General features: G+C 43.9%; 1 protein-coding gene across 1 annotated transcript; it reads left to right on the top strand.

Annotated features, from left to right (window-relative positions):
- The first annotated feature begins 2,436 nt into the window (after positions 1-2,436).
- LOC127556612 (zinc finger protein 420-like) lies at positions 2,437-16,341 on the top strand. Its single transcript, XM_051989868.1, has 5 exons — positions 2,437-2,760; positions 4,585-4,711; positions 5,796-5,891; positions 10,821-10,938; positions 11,349-16,341. The coding sequence occupies exons 1-5, from the start codon at positions 2,746-2,748 to the stop codon at positions 12,577-12,579; spliced, it is 1,587 nt and encodes a 528-aa protein (XP_051845828.1). The 5' UTR covers positions 2,437-2,745; the 3' UTR covers positions 12,580-16,341.
- The last annotated feature ends 8,720 nt before the right edge of the window (positions 16,342-25,061 follow it).

The following is a 25,061-nucleotide window of genomic DNA, read 5'->3' as shown; positions in this document are numbered from 1 at the left end:
CCTTAGCATCTGTAGCTCCCCCAAAGAGCTTCACACACGCTGTCCTAGTGCACCTGCGCCCTCCCTCTGAGCGAAGCTGACTCCAGCCCCGTGCCCTCCTCTCCCCTCCCCAAGCTATTGAGTGCCAGAGGCAGGACCCCCACAGGGTCTTCTCAAGCCAGCACAAACCCACCAAAGTGAGCCTGCGAGGGTCTCGGAGATTGCATAAGCACGGAGTGAGTGCTTACTGTATGCCCAGCTCTGCTGCTTTTGCGGAGACTACAAAGACAAAAAGCCGGTAGACCCTGCCCTCGAGGAGCTTCCATTCCATGGTGTGAATCGGCTGGGCAGGCGCTTGCTCGCAGCTTTAATGGGGGGAATCGAGAAAAACGGGAGACCCGACAATGGGGAGGTCAACAAAGGTGACCTCCAAGAGGGAGGCCCTTGAAGGGTCTTCCACACAGAGTACTGGGTGAGTGCCTCATTTGGGAAGCCACCCGCAAGCTGGAGAGAAATGTCCAGCGAGTCTGGGGAGCTTGGCTAAAGCCACGTGGTAAAGAACCCCAAGTGTCGCCCAGGGGAAGGGGGCAACTGAACCAGGAAAGGATTCGGGGTCCCGCCTGGGCTTTGGGAATATCACCTTGGAAGCTGCAGGGGAGCAGGCTGTTGGAGTAACCCTGGAGACAGGTGACGAGGGCTTGAATGGCACCCCCAGGACATCGCCCTGGGCCTGGAGTCCGTTAGACCCCAGTTCCAAACCAGCCTCAGACACTTTCTAGCAAGTGCCTTTATCTCTCTGCTTCAGTTTCCTCAACTGTTAAGTGAGGATAATAACAGCATCTACCCCAAAGGGCTATTAGAAGACTCAAGTGAGATCATATTTGTAAAGCACAGAATGGGCTATAGAAATGCTAGCTGTTATGGTGATTGTTATTAATAGGCTACCAGGGAAGGTCAGGTAGGTGGAAGAGAGGGAACATCAGCAAGACTAAATAACTGGTGGATCGGGGGAAAGGACTGAAGGAAGAGAAGGGATTGAGTGGGACGGAAGCGATGACTGCCAGATGGTGGTTCCCTCCGCACAAACAGGAAGAAGAGAAAATTGTAATTGTACTTTTGATATTTGGGGTTTGCCATAGGGGTATGTGTTGGGCAGATGGCAGGGTCAGAGTGGCTCTCCAGAGACTAGCTGTACAGGTCTGGGAGTCACTTGCAGAGGTGATGGATCATCAGCCAGTGACATCAAGAAGTTCATGAGGTCACAGATTTAGAACTGGGACCCTCCCGGAGGCTGTCCATTGAGTCATTGAGGCTAGGTGCCTTTCCCAGGGAGTGTCTGAGACATAATTTGAACCCAGGTCTCTCTTACCCCAAGTCCTGTGCTATTTTACCTAGAGATAGAAGATACACCACGACAGAGGCAGGACAGGGATGATACCTCAGCAGAGGAGGTCCAGGAATGGCTAGATAGGGATAAAGAGAACTCAAGAAGTCTATGGAGTTTAGCCCATAAAAGACATTTAGTATTTTTTTTGGGGGGGGGGAGGGTCTGTTTGTTTTTTTGTTATGGCATTAAATAAGTAAATTAGATTAGGTATTATTGTTACTTTTATTATATTGGCTCAAGTTACCCATAAGCAACTGATATTTGTCCAGTTATTTAGGTTTGCCTTTGTCTGAGTGATTCATAGTCCTATTGTGCATGTAAGATAGACTCCAAAGTTTTTTAAGCACCCTGTGCTTATTTTAATAGGATTTTTCTTGCTCTCTCTTCCTGATGGTTTGTGGGTAGTAAACAGAAATGCTGAGGACTTAGGAAGATTTATTTGATATTATGTAACTTTGCTGAAGCTATTGTTTCATTCAATCTTTTAGTTAAGTCTGTAGGATTCAATAAGTAAACCAACATTTCAGCTGCAAAAGCATTAACTTTGTTTCCTCCTCACCTGTGTTTATTCTTGCACTTCTCTCCCCCCTTGTCCTGTTTGCATATCTAGTATTTCTAACTTTGTATCAATCCAAGTATCTGCTTTGTTTGCATATCTAGTATTTCTAACTTTGTATCAATCCAAGTATCTACTTTGTGTCGGTACCATGCTAAGCTCAGGGGATATAATTCATAAAAAGAAAGCCCCTGCCCTCAAGGAGCTTCTATTTGTAATGCTCTCTCCCAAACAACACACAAAAGAGAAAGGAAAAGGGGGAAGGGGGTTGAAACCAGACTGGGCGCTAGTAGAGTGATCCAGAAATCCAGTTTCTGCATCAAATAATGATGAGGGTGAAGGCCGGCCTTCCTTTGCCCCTGGTCTTATTGGAAAGGGCTCTAGTGTAAGGCTGGGTTTGGGTTTCTCGTAGACAGCATTTACATGATGGTGATGTAAGGACCAGCATTCATTTAGCATTTCCAGCTTTGCAAGCATTTTTCATGTGCTGGCTCCGTGGCTAATTAAACTTCTCCTGAAGAAGGAACTCCCACAATTTTCTGCTGTTTTCGACAGGATCGGGTATTATATTTTGTGGGAATGGTCAGTGCTTTTGTTCCTCGCGCTGCTTTGCATTGAGTCAGAATAGGAACTTTTCTTCTTTTGTGTCCTTCTGTCTGTGTCCAGTGTCCAACATGACCTCGTACAGAAGGGATCGAGGGCCGCCTGCTGCAGCACTTTGAGCCCAGTCTCCGTTAGTTCGAGACTTAAAAATGAGGAAGTGAGTGGAGCGCTTCCTCCCACGCCTTTCAGCTCCTGCCTTTGGTGGCCAGGGCCGCTGCCGATGAGTGACCGGGGGGTAAGTGCGTCCAGCCTGGAGGACAGACCCAGAGGAAGGCCCCAGGAGGGCTAGAACAGGGTGGGTCCCACAATGGCTTCCTCAAGGTCCCTTCATACAGGAAAGGTCCTGTTGCCTCCTTTGGAGCGGGAGCCCTGGGGCCATCGTATGGCCCCCGGGCTGTCAGTGGCCTAGATGGGCAGGGGCACTGTCCAGCGCTGACTCGGCCTGCTGCCCTTCTGTCCTGCTTCTCCTCAGTTCTGCTGTCCACTGAGGAGAGCCAGGAAGGCCTTGGGGCTCCGTGAGGAGCAGGGGAGTGGGTGTCTCTTGATGCTGGGACTCATAAGCCAGAAGCCAAGGACCCGGAACAGAGCTAGAGTGCCACAGCGTCCCATGTATCCTTGGGACCTAATTCAGAGCTTTGTGTTTTCTGCCTGAGAGTCCCTGGCATAGTGGCTGGCTGTAGCAGACGAGGAATACCTGTTTGCTAACTGGCCACTGCCGACCCACTTCTCCCAGCATCCTCTGTGCCTCTCGTGCCATCCCTCTGTCCCGGCCCTCCCACCCTTCCGTGGCCGTCCCCTGGTTCTCTCCTCGGCTCCCGGAGTCCCGTCACCATCTCTCCTCTGGGGCCGGCAGACCCGCTTCTCCCACATTTGGAGCTTTTCTGACTGGACGTGCTGTAGGCCCCTCCTTTTCTGACCTGGTTTTATTCTTCTTCCCCCTTCTGCTGACCTGGCATTACTCTCCAGAGCTCCACTGGCCTTCCAGGCCCAGCCAAGGTGGTGGTCTCGACTCCCCCTGCCCATCTCTTCACCCCTGGATTTCTCAGTGACCTGCTGGTCAGTGTCCCTGCCTCGCTTCTGCCCCTTCTTCCTGAAGCTCAGCTCTGACCCTCCCCTCACTCTCTAGACTCCTGTGACTCCCCATCACCTCCAGTATTTGTCTGGCTTTTGAAGCCCTTCACCCCTGGGCCCCTTGCACCTTTCTGCCCTCCCGCTCGGAGATTCTCCTGGGCTGCCCTTATACAGGATCCTCCACGCCAGCTGCAGGCTTGTCCCTGGCTGCCCCCCTCATGTGTGCATGCAAGGCACGGGCAGAAGGACCGGGGTCCACTCAGGGCTGCCGTAATCGGCGGGCTTCAGTCTCTTGAGAAATGGTGCCATTATGGTGAAATTGTGGGCCGAGGAGAGTGACCACCACCGTAGCCAGCTGGAGGTGAAGGCTGGCAACAGCGGGCATCAGCGTGGCCGTCTCCTTGCCAGGCGTGTGATGTCAAAGATGCACCTCGGGAGTCAGGAGTCCGAGAACAGGGCCGGGGGCCCGAGGATTGGGAGGTGACCGCGCCACAGGGCGCCGAGGGCCAGCCTCGGGAGCGGGAGACCCACCAGGCTGCCCGGCCTCTCCCAGACCCTCTCTTTATTGGAAAGATGAGGGTCACAGGTGATGGTGCTGTCCAGCCAGCGGGCGCGCTGTGCAACAGCATCCGGTGAAAGGCTGAGGCCCCCCAGAGCCCAGGTGTGGACCGGGCCGGCAGGGACTCGGACCAGAGCGAGCCGGAGGGACGTGGCCGGCCACGAGATTGGCCAGGGCTTGCCTGTCTTTCTGACTCCCCAGAAGGATGTGTGAGTGAGTGTGTGTGAGAGTGTGAAAGAGAGAGAGAGAGAGAGAGAGAGAGAGTGTGTGTGTGTGTGTGTGTGTGTGTGTGTGTGTGTGTGTGTGTGTGTGTGTTGGATTTGCCCCTGCCTCGGGTTCTCTCCCAGCCGGAGGCCCCCTGCTCAGCTCTCCTGACCCCTCCCGCCCCACCCCACCCCCCGGTCAGCGTGGCTGCCTTGGCTTTTCCAGGGCCCCGTGAGATTCTGGGACGTGGCGGTGGACTTCAGCCCGGAGGAGTGGGGGTGTCTGGCCCCGTCCCAGAAGGAGCTCTACAGGGAGGTGATGCTGGAGAACTACCGGAACCTGGCCTGTGTGGGTGAGTGAGGGCCCGGCCGGCTCTGCTGCTCGGGGCTCTTCTCCCTCCCAGAGGAACCGGGGTCCTGTTGCTGGGGATGCAGCGGCCAGAGACTGCTCGCCCCAGAGTTGAGCACTGACAGCCTCCCCGCCTCCCTGTGCTCAGTGCCCCCGCTCTTGTCTCACCTCTATGCCTCCAGCCATGGCCTCCCCCCTCCCCCTTCTCCTTCCCCCCTTCTATGACTGTCCCTCCCCACCATGTGCCCTCCCACTCCCACTCCCCAGCTGCCGCTTCCCTCCCCCCCAGCCTGCCTGCCATGCCCCTCCTCCCGTAGGTTTGTGCCCATTCACTTTTTCTTTATTCTTTGGTTCTTTATAAGCCGGACTTGCCATCTCCCCTCTAGAGCTGGAGCTCCCGCTCCGCAGGGCTTGTCCCACGCCTGCTCACCCCACCTGGGACCCGGGCCCAGCTCTAGGGGACGTGGGGCACCTTCCCGGGCAAAAAGACCTCCCGACAATTCGGAACTTCCAGCCCGGGGAGGCCCGCAGGGAGACACTGATAACAATTCAGCAATAATCCTGCCCAGGGAAAGCCGTTTTTTCCTCCTCCCGCCTCCTTCCTTTCTCCAGGTCCCCCCATCAGAGAGAGAAGCCTCAAAGGCTTCTGGGCCTCCCCATTACATCTGTACCCACCCTTTGTCCTCTAAAAGAAAAGCTTGAGGGGCAGCCAGGTGGTGCAGTGGTTAGAGCAGCGGCTCTGAAGCCAGGAGGACCTGAGTCCAAACCTGGCCTCAGACACTTAATAAGTCTTAGCTGTGAGACCCTGGGCAAGTCACTTAACCCCAATTGCTTCAGCAAACCAATAATAAGAAAGAAAGTTGATAATACTAACCAGAGTGAACACGTAAGGTGCACCTGGCTCCGTGCTGAGCACTTTATAACTCTTATTTCACAATAAGCCTGGGAGGTCAGCACTGTTTTTATCCCCATTTTAGAGCTGGGGAAACTGAGGTAAGCAGAGATTTGCCAGTCAGCATCCCCCGGCTCCAGGCTCTGGGCCCCGTTCTCAGGAGAGCCCTCAGCACTTTCTCATCTTCATTGGACAGGACTGGCTGTTGTCAAACCCGCTGTGATCCGGCAGCTGGAGCAAGGGGCAGAGCCGTGGATGCCCGAGGGAGACGTCCCCAAAGGCGGCTGTCCAGGTGAGTGAGGGATGCCCTCGGTACCTGCTCCTCACTGGGGATGGGACAGTGATGAGAGACCTAAGGAGGAGGAAGAGGAAGAGAGGGAGGAGGAAGACTAGGAGGGGAGGAGGAGATAGAAAAGGAGGAAGAGAGAGGAGAAGAAGAGGAGGAAAAAGAGGAAGAGAAGGAAAGGGAGAAAGAGGAGGGAGAAGAGGAAGAGGAGGAGGGGAAGAAGAAGAGGAAGAGAAGGAGAGGAAAGATGAAGAGGAAGAAAAGGAGAGGAGGAGGAAGAGGAAGGATTGGGAGGAGGAAGGAGGCCAGAGCTTGGGACTCATCTCACATTTCCCTGTGCTCTGTCCTCCCCATCCTGTCCTTCTCCTGCCTCCTCAGCCCCAGGGGCACAGTCCCCAAGGGTGGGGAGCAAGCAGCTGCCTTGGCTCCCCCTCCCCAAAGGCTTTTTGCAGTTGTTTTGTAAGCAGGCCGCCTCCCTCTCCCGCCGCCCCCCTCTGTAGTTTGCCCAGCTCGGCTTTGCGGCCGCTACCTTGCGGGGCACATTTGCAGCTCAGCCTTTCCCTGATTTATTTTTCAAACCTCCCAAAGTCCTCCATTTTTAAGCAGCACCGGGAGTGGGTTAATCAGCCCGCAGCCGTGAGGCTCCTCGGTGAGGGGGTCAGACACATGCCGAGCCCGGGCCCTGCCCGCAGGGAGCTCACATTCTCCGAGGGATGCGCCAGGTTCACAGACCAGCAAATCGGCCTCGAATGTTAGGTGGCATTGGGGGTCTCAGGGCAGTTCACAATTGTATCTTTCATCCTTCCTCACAAAGCCCCAGGAGGCGGGGGTGCGCTCAGGGCCGGGGAGGACTGGCGGGGTGCTCACCGCAGGGCACTCGGGCAGGAAGGCCTGGCCAGGAGGGATCTGGGAGGCCCGGCCCCCGAGAGAAGCCCGGGCTCCCAGATCCAGCCGCGAGGACGCAGCAGGGGGACGAGGGACAGAGGGGACCCTGTGATCAAGGCAAGGCAGACAGGCCAGTCTGACCGAGGGAGAGCCTGGACCAGGGGACGATGCCTCATCTGCCCGGGAAATGGGGGTCCCCAGGCATTCGTCGAGTACCCACCATGTGCCAGGCTCCTTGCTCTCAGCTCAGGGGAGACAGCGGGCAGTGCGGACCCCAGGCACGGTGAAGAGCCAGACAGGACAGCCTCGATAGCAGCTCAGAGGCATTCACACAGGGGAGGGAAGGTTTCCTGCAGAAAGGGGGATTGGGGGGGGGGGATGTCAGGGAGGTCAGTGGAGAAGGGAGAGCACTCCGGACGTGGCAGAGGCTCGTTTGGGAGCAGCCAGGAGGTCAGGCTCACCAGAGTGTGTTGTGGAGGGAGGGGAAAGAAAACCGGGATACAATGAATATAAAGCATAGAGACACCACAGGTTAGAACTAAGCCCGTCAGCAGCCCCCGGGGACCCGACGACTGGTTTAGTGGCCCCTGCCTCTGTCCCTCAAAGTGAAGGTCAGAATTATCTCATGAATCCTCCAGTGTTTTGTACTCTGCCGGCCCTAATTTGTTAATTTGATGTAAGTGTAAGGGGCAATAAGAGCTCACATTTATATCCTATTGGGGGCTTACAAAGTGCCTTCTTTAAAACTCTGTGAAGTTGACCTCTTCCAAGTTGTTTTATACCCATTTTATAGATGAGCAGAGTGAGGCGCAAGATCAGGTGATTTGCTTATGGTCACACCACCTATGAGTCAGAACTGGCATGTGACTCTTTCTGCTATATCTTGAGAACTCGGGGGTGCCGAGAGCTCGATTTATTTTGTTGTTCTTGTTAAACCGGGTCTTAAAAATTATACTCTCTGGGCATTAGATCATTGGGAAAGCAGATGACAAGAAGCTTCCATGGATTGTCTCAGAAACACCGATGGGGGCTCCAGGGGGACTGGCTCATTAATTGGCTTGGATATCTCATGTTTTGAACAAGATTTTTTATTGTGCTAGAGAAAAATAATATCCGAATTCATTTTGAAGAACAAAAGGTCAAGAATATCAAAGGAATTAATTGGGGGGGGGCGTCGCAGAAATTGTCAAGGAAGGAAGCTGAGCAGTCTTACGCTGTGTTATAAAGCGGTCATCATTAAAACGATCTGGTATCGGCTCAGTGGATCGCTGTATTAGATTAGGTGTCAGTATACAGTAATAAATGACTAGTAACCTCGCAAAGATCTAAGCTTGGGGATAAGAATCTACTATTTGGTAAAATTTGCTGGGAAAAGTAGAAAGCGGGCAGCTAGGTGGCGCACCAGCCCTGAAGTCAGGAGAACCCGAGTTCAAATCTGACCTCCGACACTTAACACTTTCTGCCTGTGTGACTCTGGGCAAGTTACTTAACCCTAATGACCTCAGCAAAAATTAAGAAAAGAAAAGTGGAAAACAATTTGGCAGAAAGTCGGTGTAGACTAATATCTTACATCGTTTAGCAAGATAAGGTCAAAATGGGTACACGACCTAGACATAAAGAGAGAGATCATAAGAAGATGTCATTCGAATCCTATGGGATGTATAACGATCAGATTTAGGAATAGGAGAAGAATTTGTAAATAAGAGAGAGAGAGAATTGTAGTGTATAAAATGGATAATTTTGATTACATTATGTTGTATAAATTAGGGTTAGGATTTTGTACAAATAAAACCAAAGAAGCCAATATTAGAAGGAAGGCAGAAAAGCAGGAAAACGTTCTCAGATAAAAGCCTTATATCTCAGAGATATAAAGAAATTTGTCAAATTTAGAAGAACAAGATTTACCTCCCAATTGATAAATGGTCAAGGATATGAATAGATAGTTTTTGGATATAAAGAAATTTGTCAAATTTAGGAGAACAAGATTTACTTCCCAATTGATAAATGGTCAAGGATATGAATAGATCGTTTTTGGAAAAAGAAATTGAAACTATATATAACTATGTGACAAAATGCTCTAATCATTACTAGTTAGAGAAATACAAATTACAGCAACTTTAAGATAGCATCTCACATCTTTCAGGTTGGCTAAAATGTAGAAGGTGAAAATGACACATTTTGGAGGGGTTGTGGAAAAATTGAGACACTGAGTCACTAATACCAAAAGTGTGATCTGATCCATCCATGTTAAGAGAACAATCTGAAACTGTCCCCAAAGAGTCATAAAACTGTGTCCTCTTTGACCCAGCAATATCATTTGGTCTGTTTCCCAAGGTGATTAGAAAAAAATGAAAAAAGCCTCTTATTTGTTTAGAGCTCTCTCTTTGTGGTGGCAAAGAACTGGAAATGGCAGGAATGCCCATCAGTTGGGGAATGGCTAAGTAAGTCACAATAGGGGCATCTAGGTGGCACAGTGGATATAGCACCAGCCCTGAAGTCAGGAGGGACCTGAGTTCAAATCTGGTCTCAGACATTTAACACTTCCTAGCTGTGTGACTCTGGGCAAATCACTTAACCCCAATGGCCTCAGGGGGGAAAAGTCACAGTAAATATTTGGGATAGAATGTTAATGTGCTGTAAGAAATGATGAGCAGGTTGGTCTATAAAACAAAATAACATTTGGAAATATTGATATGAAATAATACAGAGGGAAATGAGCAGAACCAACAGAACAAGTGTACAGTAATGGTGATATTGTTCAAATAGTGAACTTTGAATGACTGAGCTATTCTGGATAATATAAACATTCAAATCCCCTTTGAAGATGCCATCCACTTCCAGAGACAGAAACGGTCTATGAAACCTATCCCAGGGTTGCTGTGAAGACAAAAGGACAGTATTTGTAAAGTGTTTTGCAACCTTAAAGCATTATACAATTACCAGCTATTTTTAGTATTAGCTGATGGGGATTTACTTGCTACTTAGATATTTCCAGCTCTGGTGAGGTCACTTAAGAAAATCAAGATCACAAGATCCTTAGGCTGAGACTGAGAAGATTCAGGATCAAAATCTGAAAAATCAAAATCTGTTTCCGTTCCTTGTCCATTGTATGACCATAGGAACCCACATAATCACTTAGAGGAGGGGTCCTCAAACTTTTTAAATAGGGGGCCAGTTCCCTGTCCCTCAGACTGTTGGAGGGCCGGACTATAGTTAAAACAAAAACTTTGTTTTGGGGGCCTTTAAATAAAGAAACTTCATAGCCCTGGGTGAGGGGGATAATCGTCCTCAGTTGCCGCATCTGCCTGCAGCCATAGTTTGAGGATCCTTGACTTAGAGTCTCATTTGGAAAATAATTCACATCACACACACACATCCCTCACTGCCAACTAATAAAATTTGTGAGGATCAATAGGAAAACTTTTGATAATCTATAAGCTTAAGTTGGTACTGCTAATTTTTTTTGTTTTTTTTTCCAACCAAAAAAAATGATGTGATTTATTATATGAGTCCCAAATTGATCATTTTGGTTCCAAAGAAAACAATTGGTTTCGAATGTCAAGAGAGTTCAGAGCTAGGTAAAGTGGTTTCAGACAGATGGTATTAAAACAAGGCCTGACCTTTATCAGGTAGGATTCTTGGTGGTCCCATTTTGGTGGCAAAGACTAGAGTTTTGGATCAGGTGGGAGAGCTGATGCCAACCTCTGTAGGATGATGTCTCCAAAAGATTTGGTTCAGGTGTGACCAGGGCCGTGCATTCTACCTCAGCTCTGTTTCCTCTTGAGTCAGCATAACTGGGCTATCTGGAATTCTGACTCTTCCTCTTGTGCTTCTGACTGCACATTTACTTCTCCCTCTCTCAGTTGGAGGTGCCACTAAAACCGAGAGCCAGCATCCATTACATTTTAGCACTTTTTTTTTATTCCAGAGAGTCTGTGTCAAATCTAAGTGTGTAGCACATGGGTAAAATGTTATATTTAAATATTTTTTCAGATTCAGAAATTAGTCCTGGAATCACATACTCTGATCCAAAGCTTGATGTTTCCACAGAACTATCATTGCAGACGAGTCTCAGAAAGAAGGATCTCTTCCTCTCCACCTTGGAACAATCCCGGAAATGTGATGCTAGTCTAGGAAAGCAACTGAGCAGGAAAGAGAAACGTTCTCGGTAAGTAAAAATCACCCAGTAAAGTAAGGGATCATGAGGATAGTAAGGCTGGAGGAAGCCTCCCTTGAGAATCAGTCTGCTTTTTCAAACAGAGAAGATATAGAAGGAAGAGTCTCCATAATCATAAAGAACTTCTGGAGAGTGTAGTGAATTTGAAGTTAAATTCTAAGTTAAATCTTAATACCTCTCATAGATTATGTCCTGGAGGAAAACTCTCTGAACATGGAGAATATTGAAATCTTTAACAAGAGCCCAGATATTAATTGCCATAAATCAGTTGAAATCCCATAAAGAGAAACCCACCTAAAATCCTGTATAATGAACATGTGGTATTGCATATTAGCTAATTCATGAATTTAGGGAATTGAGAAATGGGATAAAGCTTGTACTTATCTTCCTTCCCATCACAGATCTTGTATTAGAGAGAAATATTATGAATGTCATGAATGTGGGAATGTTTTCCCCCAGAGGACAGCCTTGACTCGACACCTGAGGATTCACACAGGAGAGAAACCTTATCAATGCCACGAATGTGGGAAAGCCTTCCGTGTGAATGACTTGCTTAATGTCCACAAGAGGATTCATACTGGGGAGAAGCCTTACAAGTGCAGTGAGTGTGGGAAAACCTTTCGAGTGAGCGAGCATCTTACCCAGCATCAGGTACTTCACACAGGAGAGAAGCCTTATCAGTGTCACGAATGTGGGAAATCCTTCTACCGGAGCACAGAGCTTACTCGACATCAGAGGATCCATACTAGTGAGAAACCTTATGAATGCAGCGAATGCGGAGGAGCCTTCCGCTGGAGGTCTGCTCTCACTCAACATCAGACGATTCACACCGGAGAGAAGCCTTATGAATGTCGTGACTGTGGGAAAGCCTTCAGACGGAGCACGGATTTTACTCGTCACCAGAGGATTCACACTGGAGAAAAGCCTTATGAATGTCTTGACTGTGGAAAGGCTTTCAGCAGAGGCACGGAGCTCACTCGACACCGGACGATTCATACTGGAGAGAAACCTTATGAGTGCAGCGAATGTGGGAAGACCTTCCGTTGGCGGGCAGCTCTCACTCAGCATCAGACAATTCACACCGGAGAGAAACCTTATGAATGTCGCGAGTGTGGGAAGGTCTTCCGCCTGAAGATACAGTTTTCCCGACATCAGAGAATCCATACTGGAGAGAAACCTTATGAATGTGATGATTGCGGAAAGACCTTCCGCCGGAGGTCGCAGCTTACACAACATCAGAGAATTCATACTGGAGAAAAACCTTATAAATGTCATCAATGTGGGAAGGCCTTTGGCTGGCAAACAGAACTCACTCGACATCAGAGAATTCATACAGGAGAGAAACCTTATGAATGTAATGAATGTGGGAAAGCCTTTCGTGAGAGCGGGACCCTTACTGCTCACCAGAGAATTCACACTGGAGAGAAACCTTATAAATGTAATGAGTGTGGGAAAGCCTTCTGTGCGAATGGAAACCTTACCCGCCATCAGAGAATTCACACTGGGGAGAAACCTTATGAATGTCAGCAATGCGAGAAGGCTTTTCCCCAGAAGGAAAAACTTATTCGACATCAGAAAATTCATGATGCAGACTCATATCAGTTAATCAGTCAATCAACAAGCATTTATTAATCACTTTCTATCTTCTAGGTACTATGCTAGATGACCAAGGATACAAATTCCAAATATATAAATGCCTTATGAATGTTATGACTTCTGTCAGGGAATTCCAACTCAACTCAACAAATATTTATTTTTAGAGTTCTTTCATGTGTCAGACATTCTGCTAATTACTAGGAATACAGACACCCAAAATGTAACCATTCCTTCCTCACTCAATGATGGATGGTTCCCATTGAAGAAAGAAACAATGTCAAACTCAAATAAATTGAGAGAATTCTTTTTCAATAGAAACCTGAGGGATGTGGAACAACACTGAAGCACAAGTTTTGTTGAACTCTCTAACGTTGCTTGCCACATATCGAGGCTTTTTCTCAATCCTCATTCTTCTGTCCTTCTCTGTGAAATTTCACTCTGTCAATCACCTTTTCCTCCTTTCTAGGTTTTCCTTTCCAGGTTTTTTGGATCATATTCTCTCCTGGCTTTCCTCCTCTTCAATTGTTCTTTCTCAGTCTCCTATGCTGATTCCTCAATCTGGCTCACACCTGGGAAGTGGAGACCTTTCCTTCCCCCACCCAAGGTTTTGTTCTAGACCCTCTTCTTTCTTTCTAACCTGTGTTACTTGATGATCTCTCCAGTTCTTATGGGTTCAGTTATCCTCTCTCCACATAGGATTCCTGCATTTATATATCTCGCTCTGAGCTCTTTCCTATGCAACAGTCCCCCCCCTCCCCAACACCATTGCCTGTTGGATATCTCAAACCAGATATATCCTCTGGGCACCTGAAACTCAGCTCTCCAAATTCCAGAGCTCCACAGCCTCTTTCCCCAATTCTCCTTTCTGCTGAACTTCCTTATTACTGTTGAGGACAACATTATCCTCTCAGTCACTTAGGCATCTAGCTTTGGCGGCATCCCCAGTTCCTTACCCTTACCCCGCTATCCAAACTGTTGCCAGGACTTTCCGCATTCCCAATTTTTCTTCCACAAGCTCCCATCCTTTCTCCAGCTCAGTCCCCGCTCTGGTTCATGCCTTCATCACCTCACACCTAGGCTGTGCAGTAGATGCTGGTGCTTCCGTCAGGAGTCATAAGTCTCTGTTTTAGTTCATATTCTAAACAACTGCCAGAATAATTACCTTGCCTATTCCCAGTAAATCCCATTGGCTCCCTGTTACTTCCAGAGCAAATATAAAATCTTCTCTTTGGCTTTTAAAGCCACGTGTCTCCTTTTATCTTTCCTTGTCCAAAGTTCGTTGGGATTGTCTGGGATCGCTGAAGCATTGAGAAGAGCCATGTTCTTGATTATTGCACATTCTTGCTGTTACTGTGTACAGTATATTATTCCTGGTTCTGCTTGTTTCACTCAGCATCAGTTCATGTAAACCTTTCCAGATCTTTGTAAAATCAGCTTGTTCATCATTTTTATGGAATAATAATGTTCTGTTACCTTCATGTACCACAATTTGTTCAGTCATCCCCCAATTGACAAACATCCACTCAGTTTCCAGTTCCTTGCCACTACATAAAGAGCTGCTACAAACATTTTTGCACACGTGGGTCCTTTTCCCTCTTTTATGATTTCCTTGGGATACAAACCCAGTAATGGCGCTGCTGGAGTGGAGACTCAATCCACATCACTTAATAAATGCTTTTTCATTCATTCATTCATGTATTTGTTAATTCACAGGGTCACACCATTTATTCATTCATTCCCCAATGAATGCCAAGTCCTGGTTTTAAAAAACCTTTCCAAGGCCACAGCTACAAATGGATCCAGTAATTCACTCTTTGCCATGTTTTCAGTTTTAATATTTTTAATTGATTCTTTGGTTTTTTTCATCAGTATCACTTCCGAATAACCCCCTGCTGTCCTACTAAAACTCTCTCCTAGAACGACATCCCCCCAAAAAAACAAAACAAAAACAGTTTTGAGAAGAAAATGTTTAATTTCAGGTGGTGGATATAAAGATGATTTCTTTTTCCTATCCAAGTTGATGGACTCCCTAAAACCTTACCAAAGATGGTAGATTAGGAAACTATAAGAAGGAAGATTTTTTTCCATGATCTAGAGATCACAATGGCTACTGACGGCTGGCCCGTGTTATTCTTCGACCTTTCCTGACTCACTTGTGTTTTTCCTGCCTTCATTCTGATGACTTCAACATTCACATGGATGTGCCCTCAATTCCCCTGGTCTCCCCATCCTTTCATTTTTTCAGTTCCCCTCCCTCATTCCACCACACCTAGGACCAGTCATAGCCTGGATCTCCTGGGACCTTCCTTTCCCTTTTGTCCCTTTCCTCCCACACTTGTTCACCTCAGGCCTCCAGCCCCTCGGGTTTTGTTAGGCTCTGACTTCACTTCCCTGGCTTGGGCATCTCAACTTTATATTTGGCCAGTTCAGCTCCACATCCTTTACTTATGATGTTTAGCCCCCTTGTCCAGTAACCTCAGCCCAGGTTTTCTCCTCCTGCCCACTTCCTCTGTTGGATAAGCTTCACAATCAAAAATCACTTTGGCCAACTTCACTGGGCTCTCACTACAGCAAGGCAACCCCTTAATCCTCCACAATCCTCCATAACAGGTTCCCTCTCTCATGCTCCTTGCACCTTATTCCAAAGCTAAAGCTTCCCAGAGCTCCTCCCAACCTCTCAGCTGAGGATTTTGCTTTTGCAGAGAACACTGAAGAGTTTCTTTGAGCTCTCTCTTCTTATCTCAAAACCCTATCTACATCCTTCTCCTTGCTCAACATACCTGCCTCTGGAACACTGCAGCAAGGGACTCCAGGTGCTGTGAAGTCTTTCCACTGGACTCCTCATCCTTATAGAAACTTGTGTTGCACTCTCTCTGGGGGCTGTTTTGTTCCCATTCATAGCTGTATCATTGTAGTCGAGACCCCTTTCTCATTGTTACTGACTTGAGGGGATCTGGCTAAAGAGATTATCCCTATGGGCGGGGAGAACACTTTTGTGGTAGATTGAGCTGGTGGAGAGACTCCCCTTTTCTGCAGGAGTCCCGGAAGCCCTTAGACAGTCTGATTCAGCAGCCCTGAGACTCCACCCAACAGGAGTTGGGATGGAAACTCCCAAGCTTCTGGGAGTTACATATACATGGATTAAATTGCCAATTTGAGGTCTCCCTTTTCCTGGCCTTTTAGCCACAGCATTATCTGGTCATTATTCCTTTGGTGTAAGATTTTTAGAACCATCAGGTCTTCTAAGCTTTTCTAAAATTCTTCTGGTCCTACTCGATTTTCATTTCCTTTAATATGTTTTTCTTTCCTAAAACTTTATTCTTTCTTTTTCTTTGTCTTCAATATCATCCCATTTCCTTCCCAGAGAAGGGAAGAAGTGGGAAGGAGGATCCTGGCCCATCTTTCCAGCCTCTTTATTCCCCTTCTCACACTCTGCAATCCAACTACACTGGCCTTTTTTCTGCTTCTGCACAGAACTTTCTCCCTTCCCTCTCTTCCTTTGCATTTCTCCCCTCCTGTCCTGAAGTACGCTGTCTTCTAGATACCCCTCCCCACAAAAAGATTTCCTTCAAAACACCTCTCATTGCCTTTCTATGGGAAGCCCTTCCTCTCTCCCAAACAACCTCACATTTAATTACTTATTTGTATTTATTCTTTGTTAATTTATTCTGAATATACTGGTGAATGTATTTTTGTTGGAGGTGGGTGTTGAGAGCTGGAATTGTTTCTCTGTACCTCTCCCCTGTGCTAGCAGAAAGTAAGCACTTAATAAATGCTTGTCGATTGATTATAAAGAAAGATTTCTTCTTTGGAATGGGGGTGGGGGGTTGCTTGTGGAAATAGATGAAGGCTGGAGATAGCATGTGGAGTTAGGGAGCCAGCAAGGAATCGCCTTGTCTGGAAAGTCATATATACAGTGGAAGGAGAAACAAGCTGGTGGGAGCCAGACTGGAGTGGACTTTGACTCTGACCTGGGGAGTAGGAGGCCCAGGTGGGGGGGGTGTCATGGGGTGTTTTGAGCAGCCCACACTTGCATCTTCAAAGGGCAACTTTGTCATTCTGGGGGGAGGATGGCTGGGGAGGGCAGACTCTTTAGGAGAAGGGGATTACAGTGTCAAGAGCTGAAGTAATTAGAGGAACTATGGGGTGAATGCAGACCCAGCTAGGTGAGCCACAGGAAGGGCCATTAACCCAAGAGGTCTGAATTACTGTGTACAATCTGGGGGACATGCTGCTCCCAGAGGCAAGTGGGGAGAACCATGAACAGAACTGGCTTGTTTTTAAGCGGGCCCTTTTTTGTTGCAGTGGGTCCATGTAGAGTTCTTGCATTTACTCCACAGCTGCTGTATCCAATCAGAAGGCCAGGCTCCAGTTGCCAGCCCCCCAGGTTATTTTTCTCCTATCAGGGAGCCTACTTGTACCCCACTTCTTCACTAACTCCTTTTAGGATTGGTCCACTTACTAAGCACCACATGGCCTGATGGCCGTCAGGTTACCCCATCTTTCCCCTTGGTAATGGTGAGATAACTCCTTTAGGAGCTTAGCCCACCACTCAGTGGTGTGACCCCCTACTTCTTCTCTAAATCCCCATTTGGGAACACCAACAGCAGAATAAAATCTTTGCCCTTTGATTTGGAGAATTCTTTTAAGACATGTTGTGACACTGGCTCCAAACCCCAATAATTTGGGGTGTTCAGTCTCCTTATCCTATCATTGCTGCCCTAAGATGTTAGTGTCCCTGCTGATCAACTTTACCAGGCAGGTCAGTGCTGCTGGGAGCTCTCTGCCTCAGTTCTCTCTCTGCTTTCCAGGCCTAGAATCATCAATCAACACTGACCTGGCAGGGGCCCCTAACTTAACACTTCCTCCCTATGTGGGGACCTTCCCTTTTAGAGTAGAAGCTCTTCAAAGGGAGGCGGGGACTGTCTGCCTCTGTAGTTGTGTCCCCAGCACTCAGCTCAATTTTGGGCTCATGGCAAGCACTTTATGATGCCAGAAAAGCAATTCCTAGTTGAGAATAAATGTGACAGATTCACAATGACCGATGTCTTTGGCAAAAGGTGGGTTTGTTTGGGGGAAGAGTTTATAGACAAAATGAAAGGATACAATAGATGCCAGGAAGGTAAATATGAAATAGAGTGGGAGAGCAATAGGGTTTCCCAGGAAAGGGATCATAGCCATTGGCTGGCAGCTTAGATCCACAGCCGAGTTAAACACACTAACTGGAGTTAGCCAGAGTGAGGAGAAAAACACAGTTAAAGGGAAGACACTATGAGGGGAGAGAGACTGAGCTCACCATGGGTTTAGTCCTGAAAAGAACTTAGCAAAGATCATCATAAGCAGATGTTTTATAAGGGAAACAGACGTGGGGTTTTTTGAGGAAAACAGGGAAATAAACATGGGAACTCAGAGGAAGGGATCCGGGAGGAGGGGAAGTGCCAAAGGAGCTCAAAGAGGAACCAGATGGATGCACCCGGCACACCAGGTCTCAGACCAGTCTAAAGCAATGCCAAGCAATACCTCAAAGGTTGTTTAAAGATGCTCAGAGGTTGGGGGACAGACTATGGAGGCTGGTAAAGAATTCCTTCCTCACAATCACTATGCAAAATAGATGGTCTGGGGATTGATTCTATTTGAATGTTGCTGGTTGGGCTTCTTCCTGACAAGAGTGGAGACTCAATCCACATCACTTAATAAATGCTTTTTCATTCATTCATTCATGTATTTGTTAATTCACAGGGTCACACCATTTATTCATTCATTCCCCAATGAATGCCAAGAGTTTACAGTCTCTTTCTGGATTTTTAGCACCACCCCACCTAAGAGATACCAGAGCCTGGGGCCTTGGGAAGACCCGAGTTCATATTCTCCCTCACAAATAGCCCCCATCGAAATGAATGTGAACTATTTGCATTTTTGATTTTCTTCCCGAGTTATTTTTACCTTCTGAATCCAATTCTCCCTGTGCAACAGAACTGTTCGGTTCTGCAAATATGTATTGTATCTAAGATATACTGCAACATATTTAACATATATAGGACTGCTTGCCATCTTGGGGGGAGGGGTGGAGGGAGGGAGGGGAAAAAACGAAACATAAGCGAGTGCAAGGGATAATGTTGTAAAAAAAATTTATCCTGGCATGGATTCTGTCAATACAAAGTTATTATTAAATAAAATAAAATTTAAATTAAAAAAAACAAAACAAATAGACCCCATCCCCAGGATTTCCAGCTGAACTATAATTCCTGATAGCCTCTCCCCAGCCCCCCATAGCTAATGTTGGATCTCCTTGTCCTTGTGTCTGGGGAGAGTGGAAGCCTTGGCTCTCATTCCATTTGGCCTCTTTCTTCCTCACTGGTCTAATCATAATTCTGCTTTATTTGTCTTCATGCAGTGAATCCCAAGTCCAATGGGAAAACATCAGTCTTCCCAGCCACCTCAACCTTCTATCTCCAGCTTCCATACATTTTTTTTGGCTGGGGTAATTGGAGTCCATCTACTATCTACCTGACTGCCGGGGTTGCATATATGGTTAAATGACTGTGGACTCTGTTCTTTGGCTGGGTTTTTTTTCTACTTTGCATCATTTTCAAAAAATTTCTGAGTCTTAATTACATTGTAAGATTATCATCATGATTTAACTATTCCCTTATTGTTGGCTATATTTTGATTGCTTGTTTTTGTTTGTTTTTTGCAAATATGCTGTTCTGAATATCTGGGGTGGCAGGGAAAAAGAGAGAAAAAGACAGAGAGATAGAGGGAGACTGAGGAAAAGATAGGAGAGGGGGAGAGAAAGATAAGTAGAGGAAAAGGAAGGAAAGAACAGGAGAGAGAGGGAGGGAGAAAAAGAGACAGAAAGAAAGAATAGAAAACATCAAAGGAGGGAGAAAGAAAGAAAGGGAGAGAAATTGCTTCTTGGTGCATATTATTTGTAGATTCTTATATGTGCCTGTTAAAAGTTTTTATAAAACCTATTTCAATAAAATTTAGTAGAACTTTTAAAATTGTATTTCTCTGATAATTAGTTCTCATGGTAAAAAGCAGTTCAAACCTTGTGCTTCTAATTTTATTAACAATGGAGCTATGAGATGAATTTCAAATCAGGAACCAATAGTTCACTTGAAACTTCAAAATTCCGGTTCTTAAATACCCATGCCTGTTTCTGTCTTTATCTAAACTATATACTTGATATGAATACTGCCCAAAACAGGTGGAAGAAGAATCTTAAAAAATCTATAAGGATGTGACTTTTAAAATTGATTTGTCATTTAACATTCTGCAGTATAAGTCAACAAACTGTTAAATTGATATATTTAAGAAAAGCCCCAAACTAAATATTTTAAAATGCCAATGTCATAATCAGGCCCAGAATTAACCTGGTTGGAGATATTCCTGTTCCCAAAAGAAGCAATACGACAGCGAGGCACCCACCTTTAGTCCTGCCAAGGTTGTCCCCTTAGCCTTTTCCCAGGAACAGACACATGTACACTTCTCAGATTCTACTCTCTTTGAGCAGCTTGTCACATTTTCCTCAAATGGTGGATTACTGATTTAAAGCTCAGATAGTCATACCTGAAATAAAACATTTAGAATAATCTCAGATTACAGCCTCATGAGATTTAATCTCAAATAGCAAATTTCAATAGTCACACTTAGACCTAGATACAGTAGGGATTATTTTTATACTGTTTCAATAAATCTTTTAGCAATAAAAGGATATCAGCTTTTTGCACAAAAGATTTTACCCAACATTCTTTTCTCATATTATCCATGCTTAAATACAGCTTAAAACTCATCCTAATAGAAAAGTAACTCATAAGAATTTAATAAAGTAATCATATTCTGTAACTTCATATCGTGAAGACATGATAGTTTATGTGAAAAGAATCTCTTAGAGAAAATTGATTAATTACCACAAGTCTCCAGAATGACAGATATCCATCTCATAGGAACTTGTAGATTAACCTTTTAAACGAATTAAATTCCCGAGAATTTAGTCTGTGAGACTGAGTCCAAGATGGAATGATAATGCAGGTAATTCTAGGGATAACTTCATGCTTATCATCATCACAAATCATCATCAGATAAATAATTCCTATTCAACAAAAAACATCTAAATTTCTATTCCCTCCATTTTGCCAAGGTGTGCTTCCTTGGAGGAAGAGCTCCTTCCAAGTAGACCAATTCACATTACCTTATCAGGCAGGTGGTCCCAAGAAACTTGGCAAACTTTAAATAAAAAGGTTTTTTTACAAAGGTTTCTTTCTCTTTCACTTTTTCCTTTCCACGAGTAAGCAATTGTTATTCTTCTCTTTAAAAAATACTCAATTGGGAATAGCTGAATAATTGGTGTTGTTATGATAGTGCTATAAGAAATGATGAGCTAGATGCTCTCAGAAAAACCTGAAAAGATTTACATGACTGACCAATGAAAAGTGAAATGGGTAGAATCAATGTGAAAGCAAAATTGAAACATGGTCAGCTATGAATGGCTTAGCTATTCTCAGCAATACAATGATCCAAAACAATTATGAAGGATGTGTGATGAACAAAACTGGCCATCGCCAGAGAGAGAACTGATGGAGTATGAATATAGATCGAAGTATCTTTTTTAAACTTTATTTTTCTTGGATTTTTATTTTGGCTTCTTTTTTTAATTTAACAGAAGGAATTCCTTCCTTCTTCACAGATGCAACAGATGGATTAATATGAGGATCTGTTTTGTTTGACCACATATGTGATCTCGATGAGAGGGGCAGGGAGGAATGGAGAGATTTGGTACTCAGTTTTTAAAACAAATGTCAAAATTTTAAAAATTTGTAATGGGGGAAATAAAATATCAAATTAAAAATAAAAAGCATCCAATTAAATACTTGATAGGTTTTAGCATAAGAGGGATTTAATAATTCCATCTATAATTTCACAGTACCCAAATTAAAGAGTTAAATTTCCCAGTGATTTAATTTAACATCTTCTTAAATAGTACTTCTCAAATAATGGTTTCTCAGAAGTAACAAGAAAATTTAGAAACATAAGAATGACATTCACAATATCATGAATTTAAAGCATGAAACAAAAGTCATTACTAATTAGTAATATTAAATTCAATTTACACATGAATCAAAAGACATCATTATATGATTTTACTATTTCTACCCTCAAAAGTCTGTGGAGATGAATGAGTAAAGAAGCAGCAGGTACGATACTTTGGTTGCTGTAGTCACAATGCTGCACACAGGAGGCCCAGCCCACAACATCATCTTTTCACTGGAAGTAGCCATGGGATTCAGCAGCCCTGGGTGTCTGAGCAGCCTTTAAAGATTGCACTACTCACCTTCATGTGTGAAGAAGAGACTAGAAAAGGAGCCCTAAAAATTGTCGGCTTACCCATCCCTGGCCTGATTACCACCAAAGTTAGTAGTGTCCCAGTTTTCCCACATCCCTACAACATTTATCATTATCTTCTTCTGTTATCTTAGCCCATTTGAGAGATGTGAGGTGAAACCACACATTAATTTGCCATTTTTCTAATCAATAGTGATTTAGAGCATTTTTATATGACTAGAAATGGCTTTAATTTCTTTATCTGGAAATTATCTATTCATATCCTTTGACTAGTTGCCAACTGAGGAATGACTTGCATTCTTATAAATTTGAGTCAATTCTCTATATATTTTAGAAAGGGGACCTTTATCAAAACACTGGCTATAAAAATTGTTTTCTAGCTTTTTCCTTCCCTTCTAATCTTGCTTCATTGGATTTTTTGATACAAAAAAAAAACTTTTTAATTTGATGTAATCCGAATTATCCATTTTGCATTTCATAATGTTCTCTAGTTCTTTTTTGGCCATAAATTCCTATCTTCTCCACAGATGTGACAGGTAGACAATCCCTTGCTCTCCTAATTTACTTATAAATATCACCTTTTATGTCTAAATCATGAACCCATTTCAACTTTATCTTGGTATAAAGTGTTAGTTGTGGGTCAGTGCCTAGTTTCTGCCATACTACTTTCCAATTTTCCCAACAGTTTTGGCCAAATAGTGAATTCTTATTCCAGAAGCTGGTTTGTTTGGGTTTATGAAACACTAGGATACTATAGTCATTGACTATTGTGTCTTGTGTACCTATTCTACTGATCCTACTCTATTTCATAACCAGTACCAAATGTTTTTGATGACCAGTGAGCTAAATATTATAAGTCCTTATTAAAATCCTTTATTTTACTTCCAGGGCATATGAGATCTTAGAACTCTGTAGCCCATGTCCTAAAGAGATTTCTGCTTTATCAAATCCATAGAAAAAACTTCATTATCTATTGTGTTTCCAAATGAACATTTTCAAAATTTTTATGATTCTTTTAATAACTGAATCTATAACTCCAAAAGAATCCACACTAAAAGAACATGTGTTTTTCTAATATTATTTCTAATACAACGAATTAGCAAATCCATATCTCAAATTAGTAAACTGAGGCAAACAGCATGTTTTAAGATCACACAGCTAATAAGTTTTCTAGTCCAGAAGTAACCTAAGTTTCTCTGATCCATTAATTTTCTCCTCTTAACTTCTCCGTATTTACTTTCAAATTATTCAGATAGCCTGATTAAATCCTCATTTCCCACCTTTGCTTCCCAAAGGGTAAAAGAAAAGAGGCATTCTACACATGCCTCTACTTTGGAGGCTGGGAATTTCAAACCATAACTTTTATTACTAGAGTTCCCAATAAAATGAACAATGTAGTTTCTCATTTCTTCTTATTTCAACAAAATCAAAATCTTTCTAAAGCCTCTCTTTACAACTTTCTTAAGTTTTCTTTCTTTTCCCCTATATTCCTTTAGTGTTTTGAAAACTATACCCTTCTTTTTACCTTAATATTCTCTCCCCAAGCTTTCTTTTCTTTTGTTCACTCCTGAAATTTTTCTTATTTTAGTTGTATACATGTATAAATGCCTTTCTTACAATTCTCTGTACATTCCTTTTCAATTTTAGCACACGTTGTTAACCAATACTAGTTCATTTTCAACTTAGTTAACTTTGACATAAATTTAAACTGTTAAATTATTGCTAATCAGTTATAATTCTTTTGCTCTCTATAAGATGAAAGCACTAAATATCCATTAAGATAGTCTTAGCAATTATCAAAAAAAAAAAAAAAAAAAAACCCTTGAACAGTTTATAAAAATCTGATCTCTAACAATTAAATTTGGTCATATTATTCACAGAAGAGACACAAAGCATTTTTCCAAATTAAATTTCACTTACATCCTTCTCTATTTTGTGGACAAGAAGAAAGGCAGTTTTCAAAAAAAATTAAAATATGTAATTTATTATGAAGCCGGGTGGAAGTCTTGTATTTATAGCAAAATTTCTAATTCCGTAACTCAAAAAGTTGTCTCTAATTGATCAATACTTAACTATAATTTGCAAAAGCCCCAAATATGTAATTTGATGTTCTAATCAAATTGTATTGTTTTCTGATTTATGAACCAGGAAAAAGTTAGCATTAAAAACTAAGCTGCAGCCTAAGTTTTTCCATTTTGAAACTCTACTGATACTACCTTTCAGTTAGCTGCTTCTCAAACAATAAGATGCCTTTTCTCTCTTATCTATAAAACAATAAATCTCTTATCTATAAAACAAATTTAGAAAAAATTCTAAAGAAAGTTAATCCAAACTAAGTAGAATATGTCAACGTTTATAAAAGCATCCTAATTACAATTTGAAGATTCATCCATTTATATACATAAAACCCCCCACAAAATCTTGAATTCACAGACGGTTAAAACAATGGACACACACAAAGACATAGAATAAACACCCAGCACAATAAATATGCTAATGGAGTGGTCAGGCTTTAGTAATTAAGAACAAGGAGATCAATATTTAATTGACAATGAAAAATCAATTGAGATAACTCACTATCTTCAAACTAGCCTTCTAAAAATATTATTACCTCCTCGGCCACTATAGTTCTGCTCTTTAGAGAGGGTAAAGGATTCTTTCTCTGACTCAAATTTTGGCCAGTTACTGAATGAACAGTGTTGCTGCTCTCCAGTTAAGTCACCAGATGTCCCTAGAGATCACAGTTGTCTCACACTTCCCAAGCTGCCTTAAACACACACAGTCTGTTCCTATCCTAGCTGCATTAATTTTGTTTGTGTAAAAGCTTTTTAATTTTATATAAATAAAATTATCTGTTTTGTTCATTTTATGATCTACTCTATCCCTTGTTTGATTAGGAATCCTTCCTTTCTAGTGATTGTGTAATATACCACTGGGCACTTTTTATCTTTTTAAATGATATAACCTTTTATATTTAATTTGAGCATCCATTTGGAATTTTTTGGTCATGTATGATATAACTTATTAGTCTTTTGGGAGGGAGCAGATTTACCTTTTAGCAGTTTTTGACATATATTGAGTTTTCAACTAGTCTGTATTTTCAACTGTCTTTATCAAACATTGAACTAGTTCAGTTATTTATGACTCCTTGTTTATTTTGTTCTAGATATCCC

This window comes from Antechinus flavipes, chromosome 3, assembly GCF_016432865.1.
Source record: "Antechinus flavipes isolate AdamAnt ecotype Samford, QLD, Australia chromosome 3, AdamAnt_v2, whole genome shotgun sequence".
NCBI classification, from domain to species: domain Eukaryota; kingdom Metazoa; phylum Chordata; class Mammalia; order Dasyuromorphia; family Dasyuridae; genus Antechinus; species Antechinus flavipes.
Note: the sequence above shows the minus strand (reverse complement) of the source record. Positions and strands in the feature narration are given on the sequence as shown.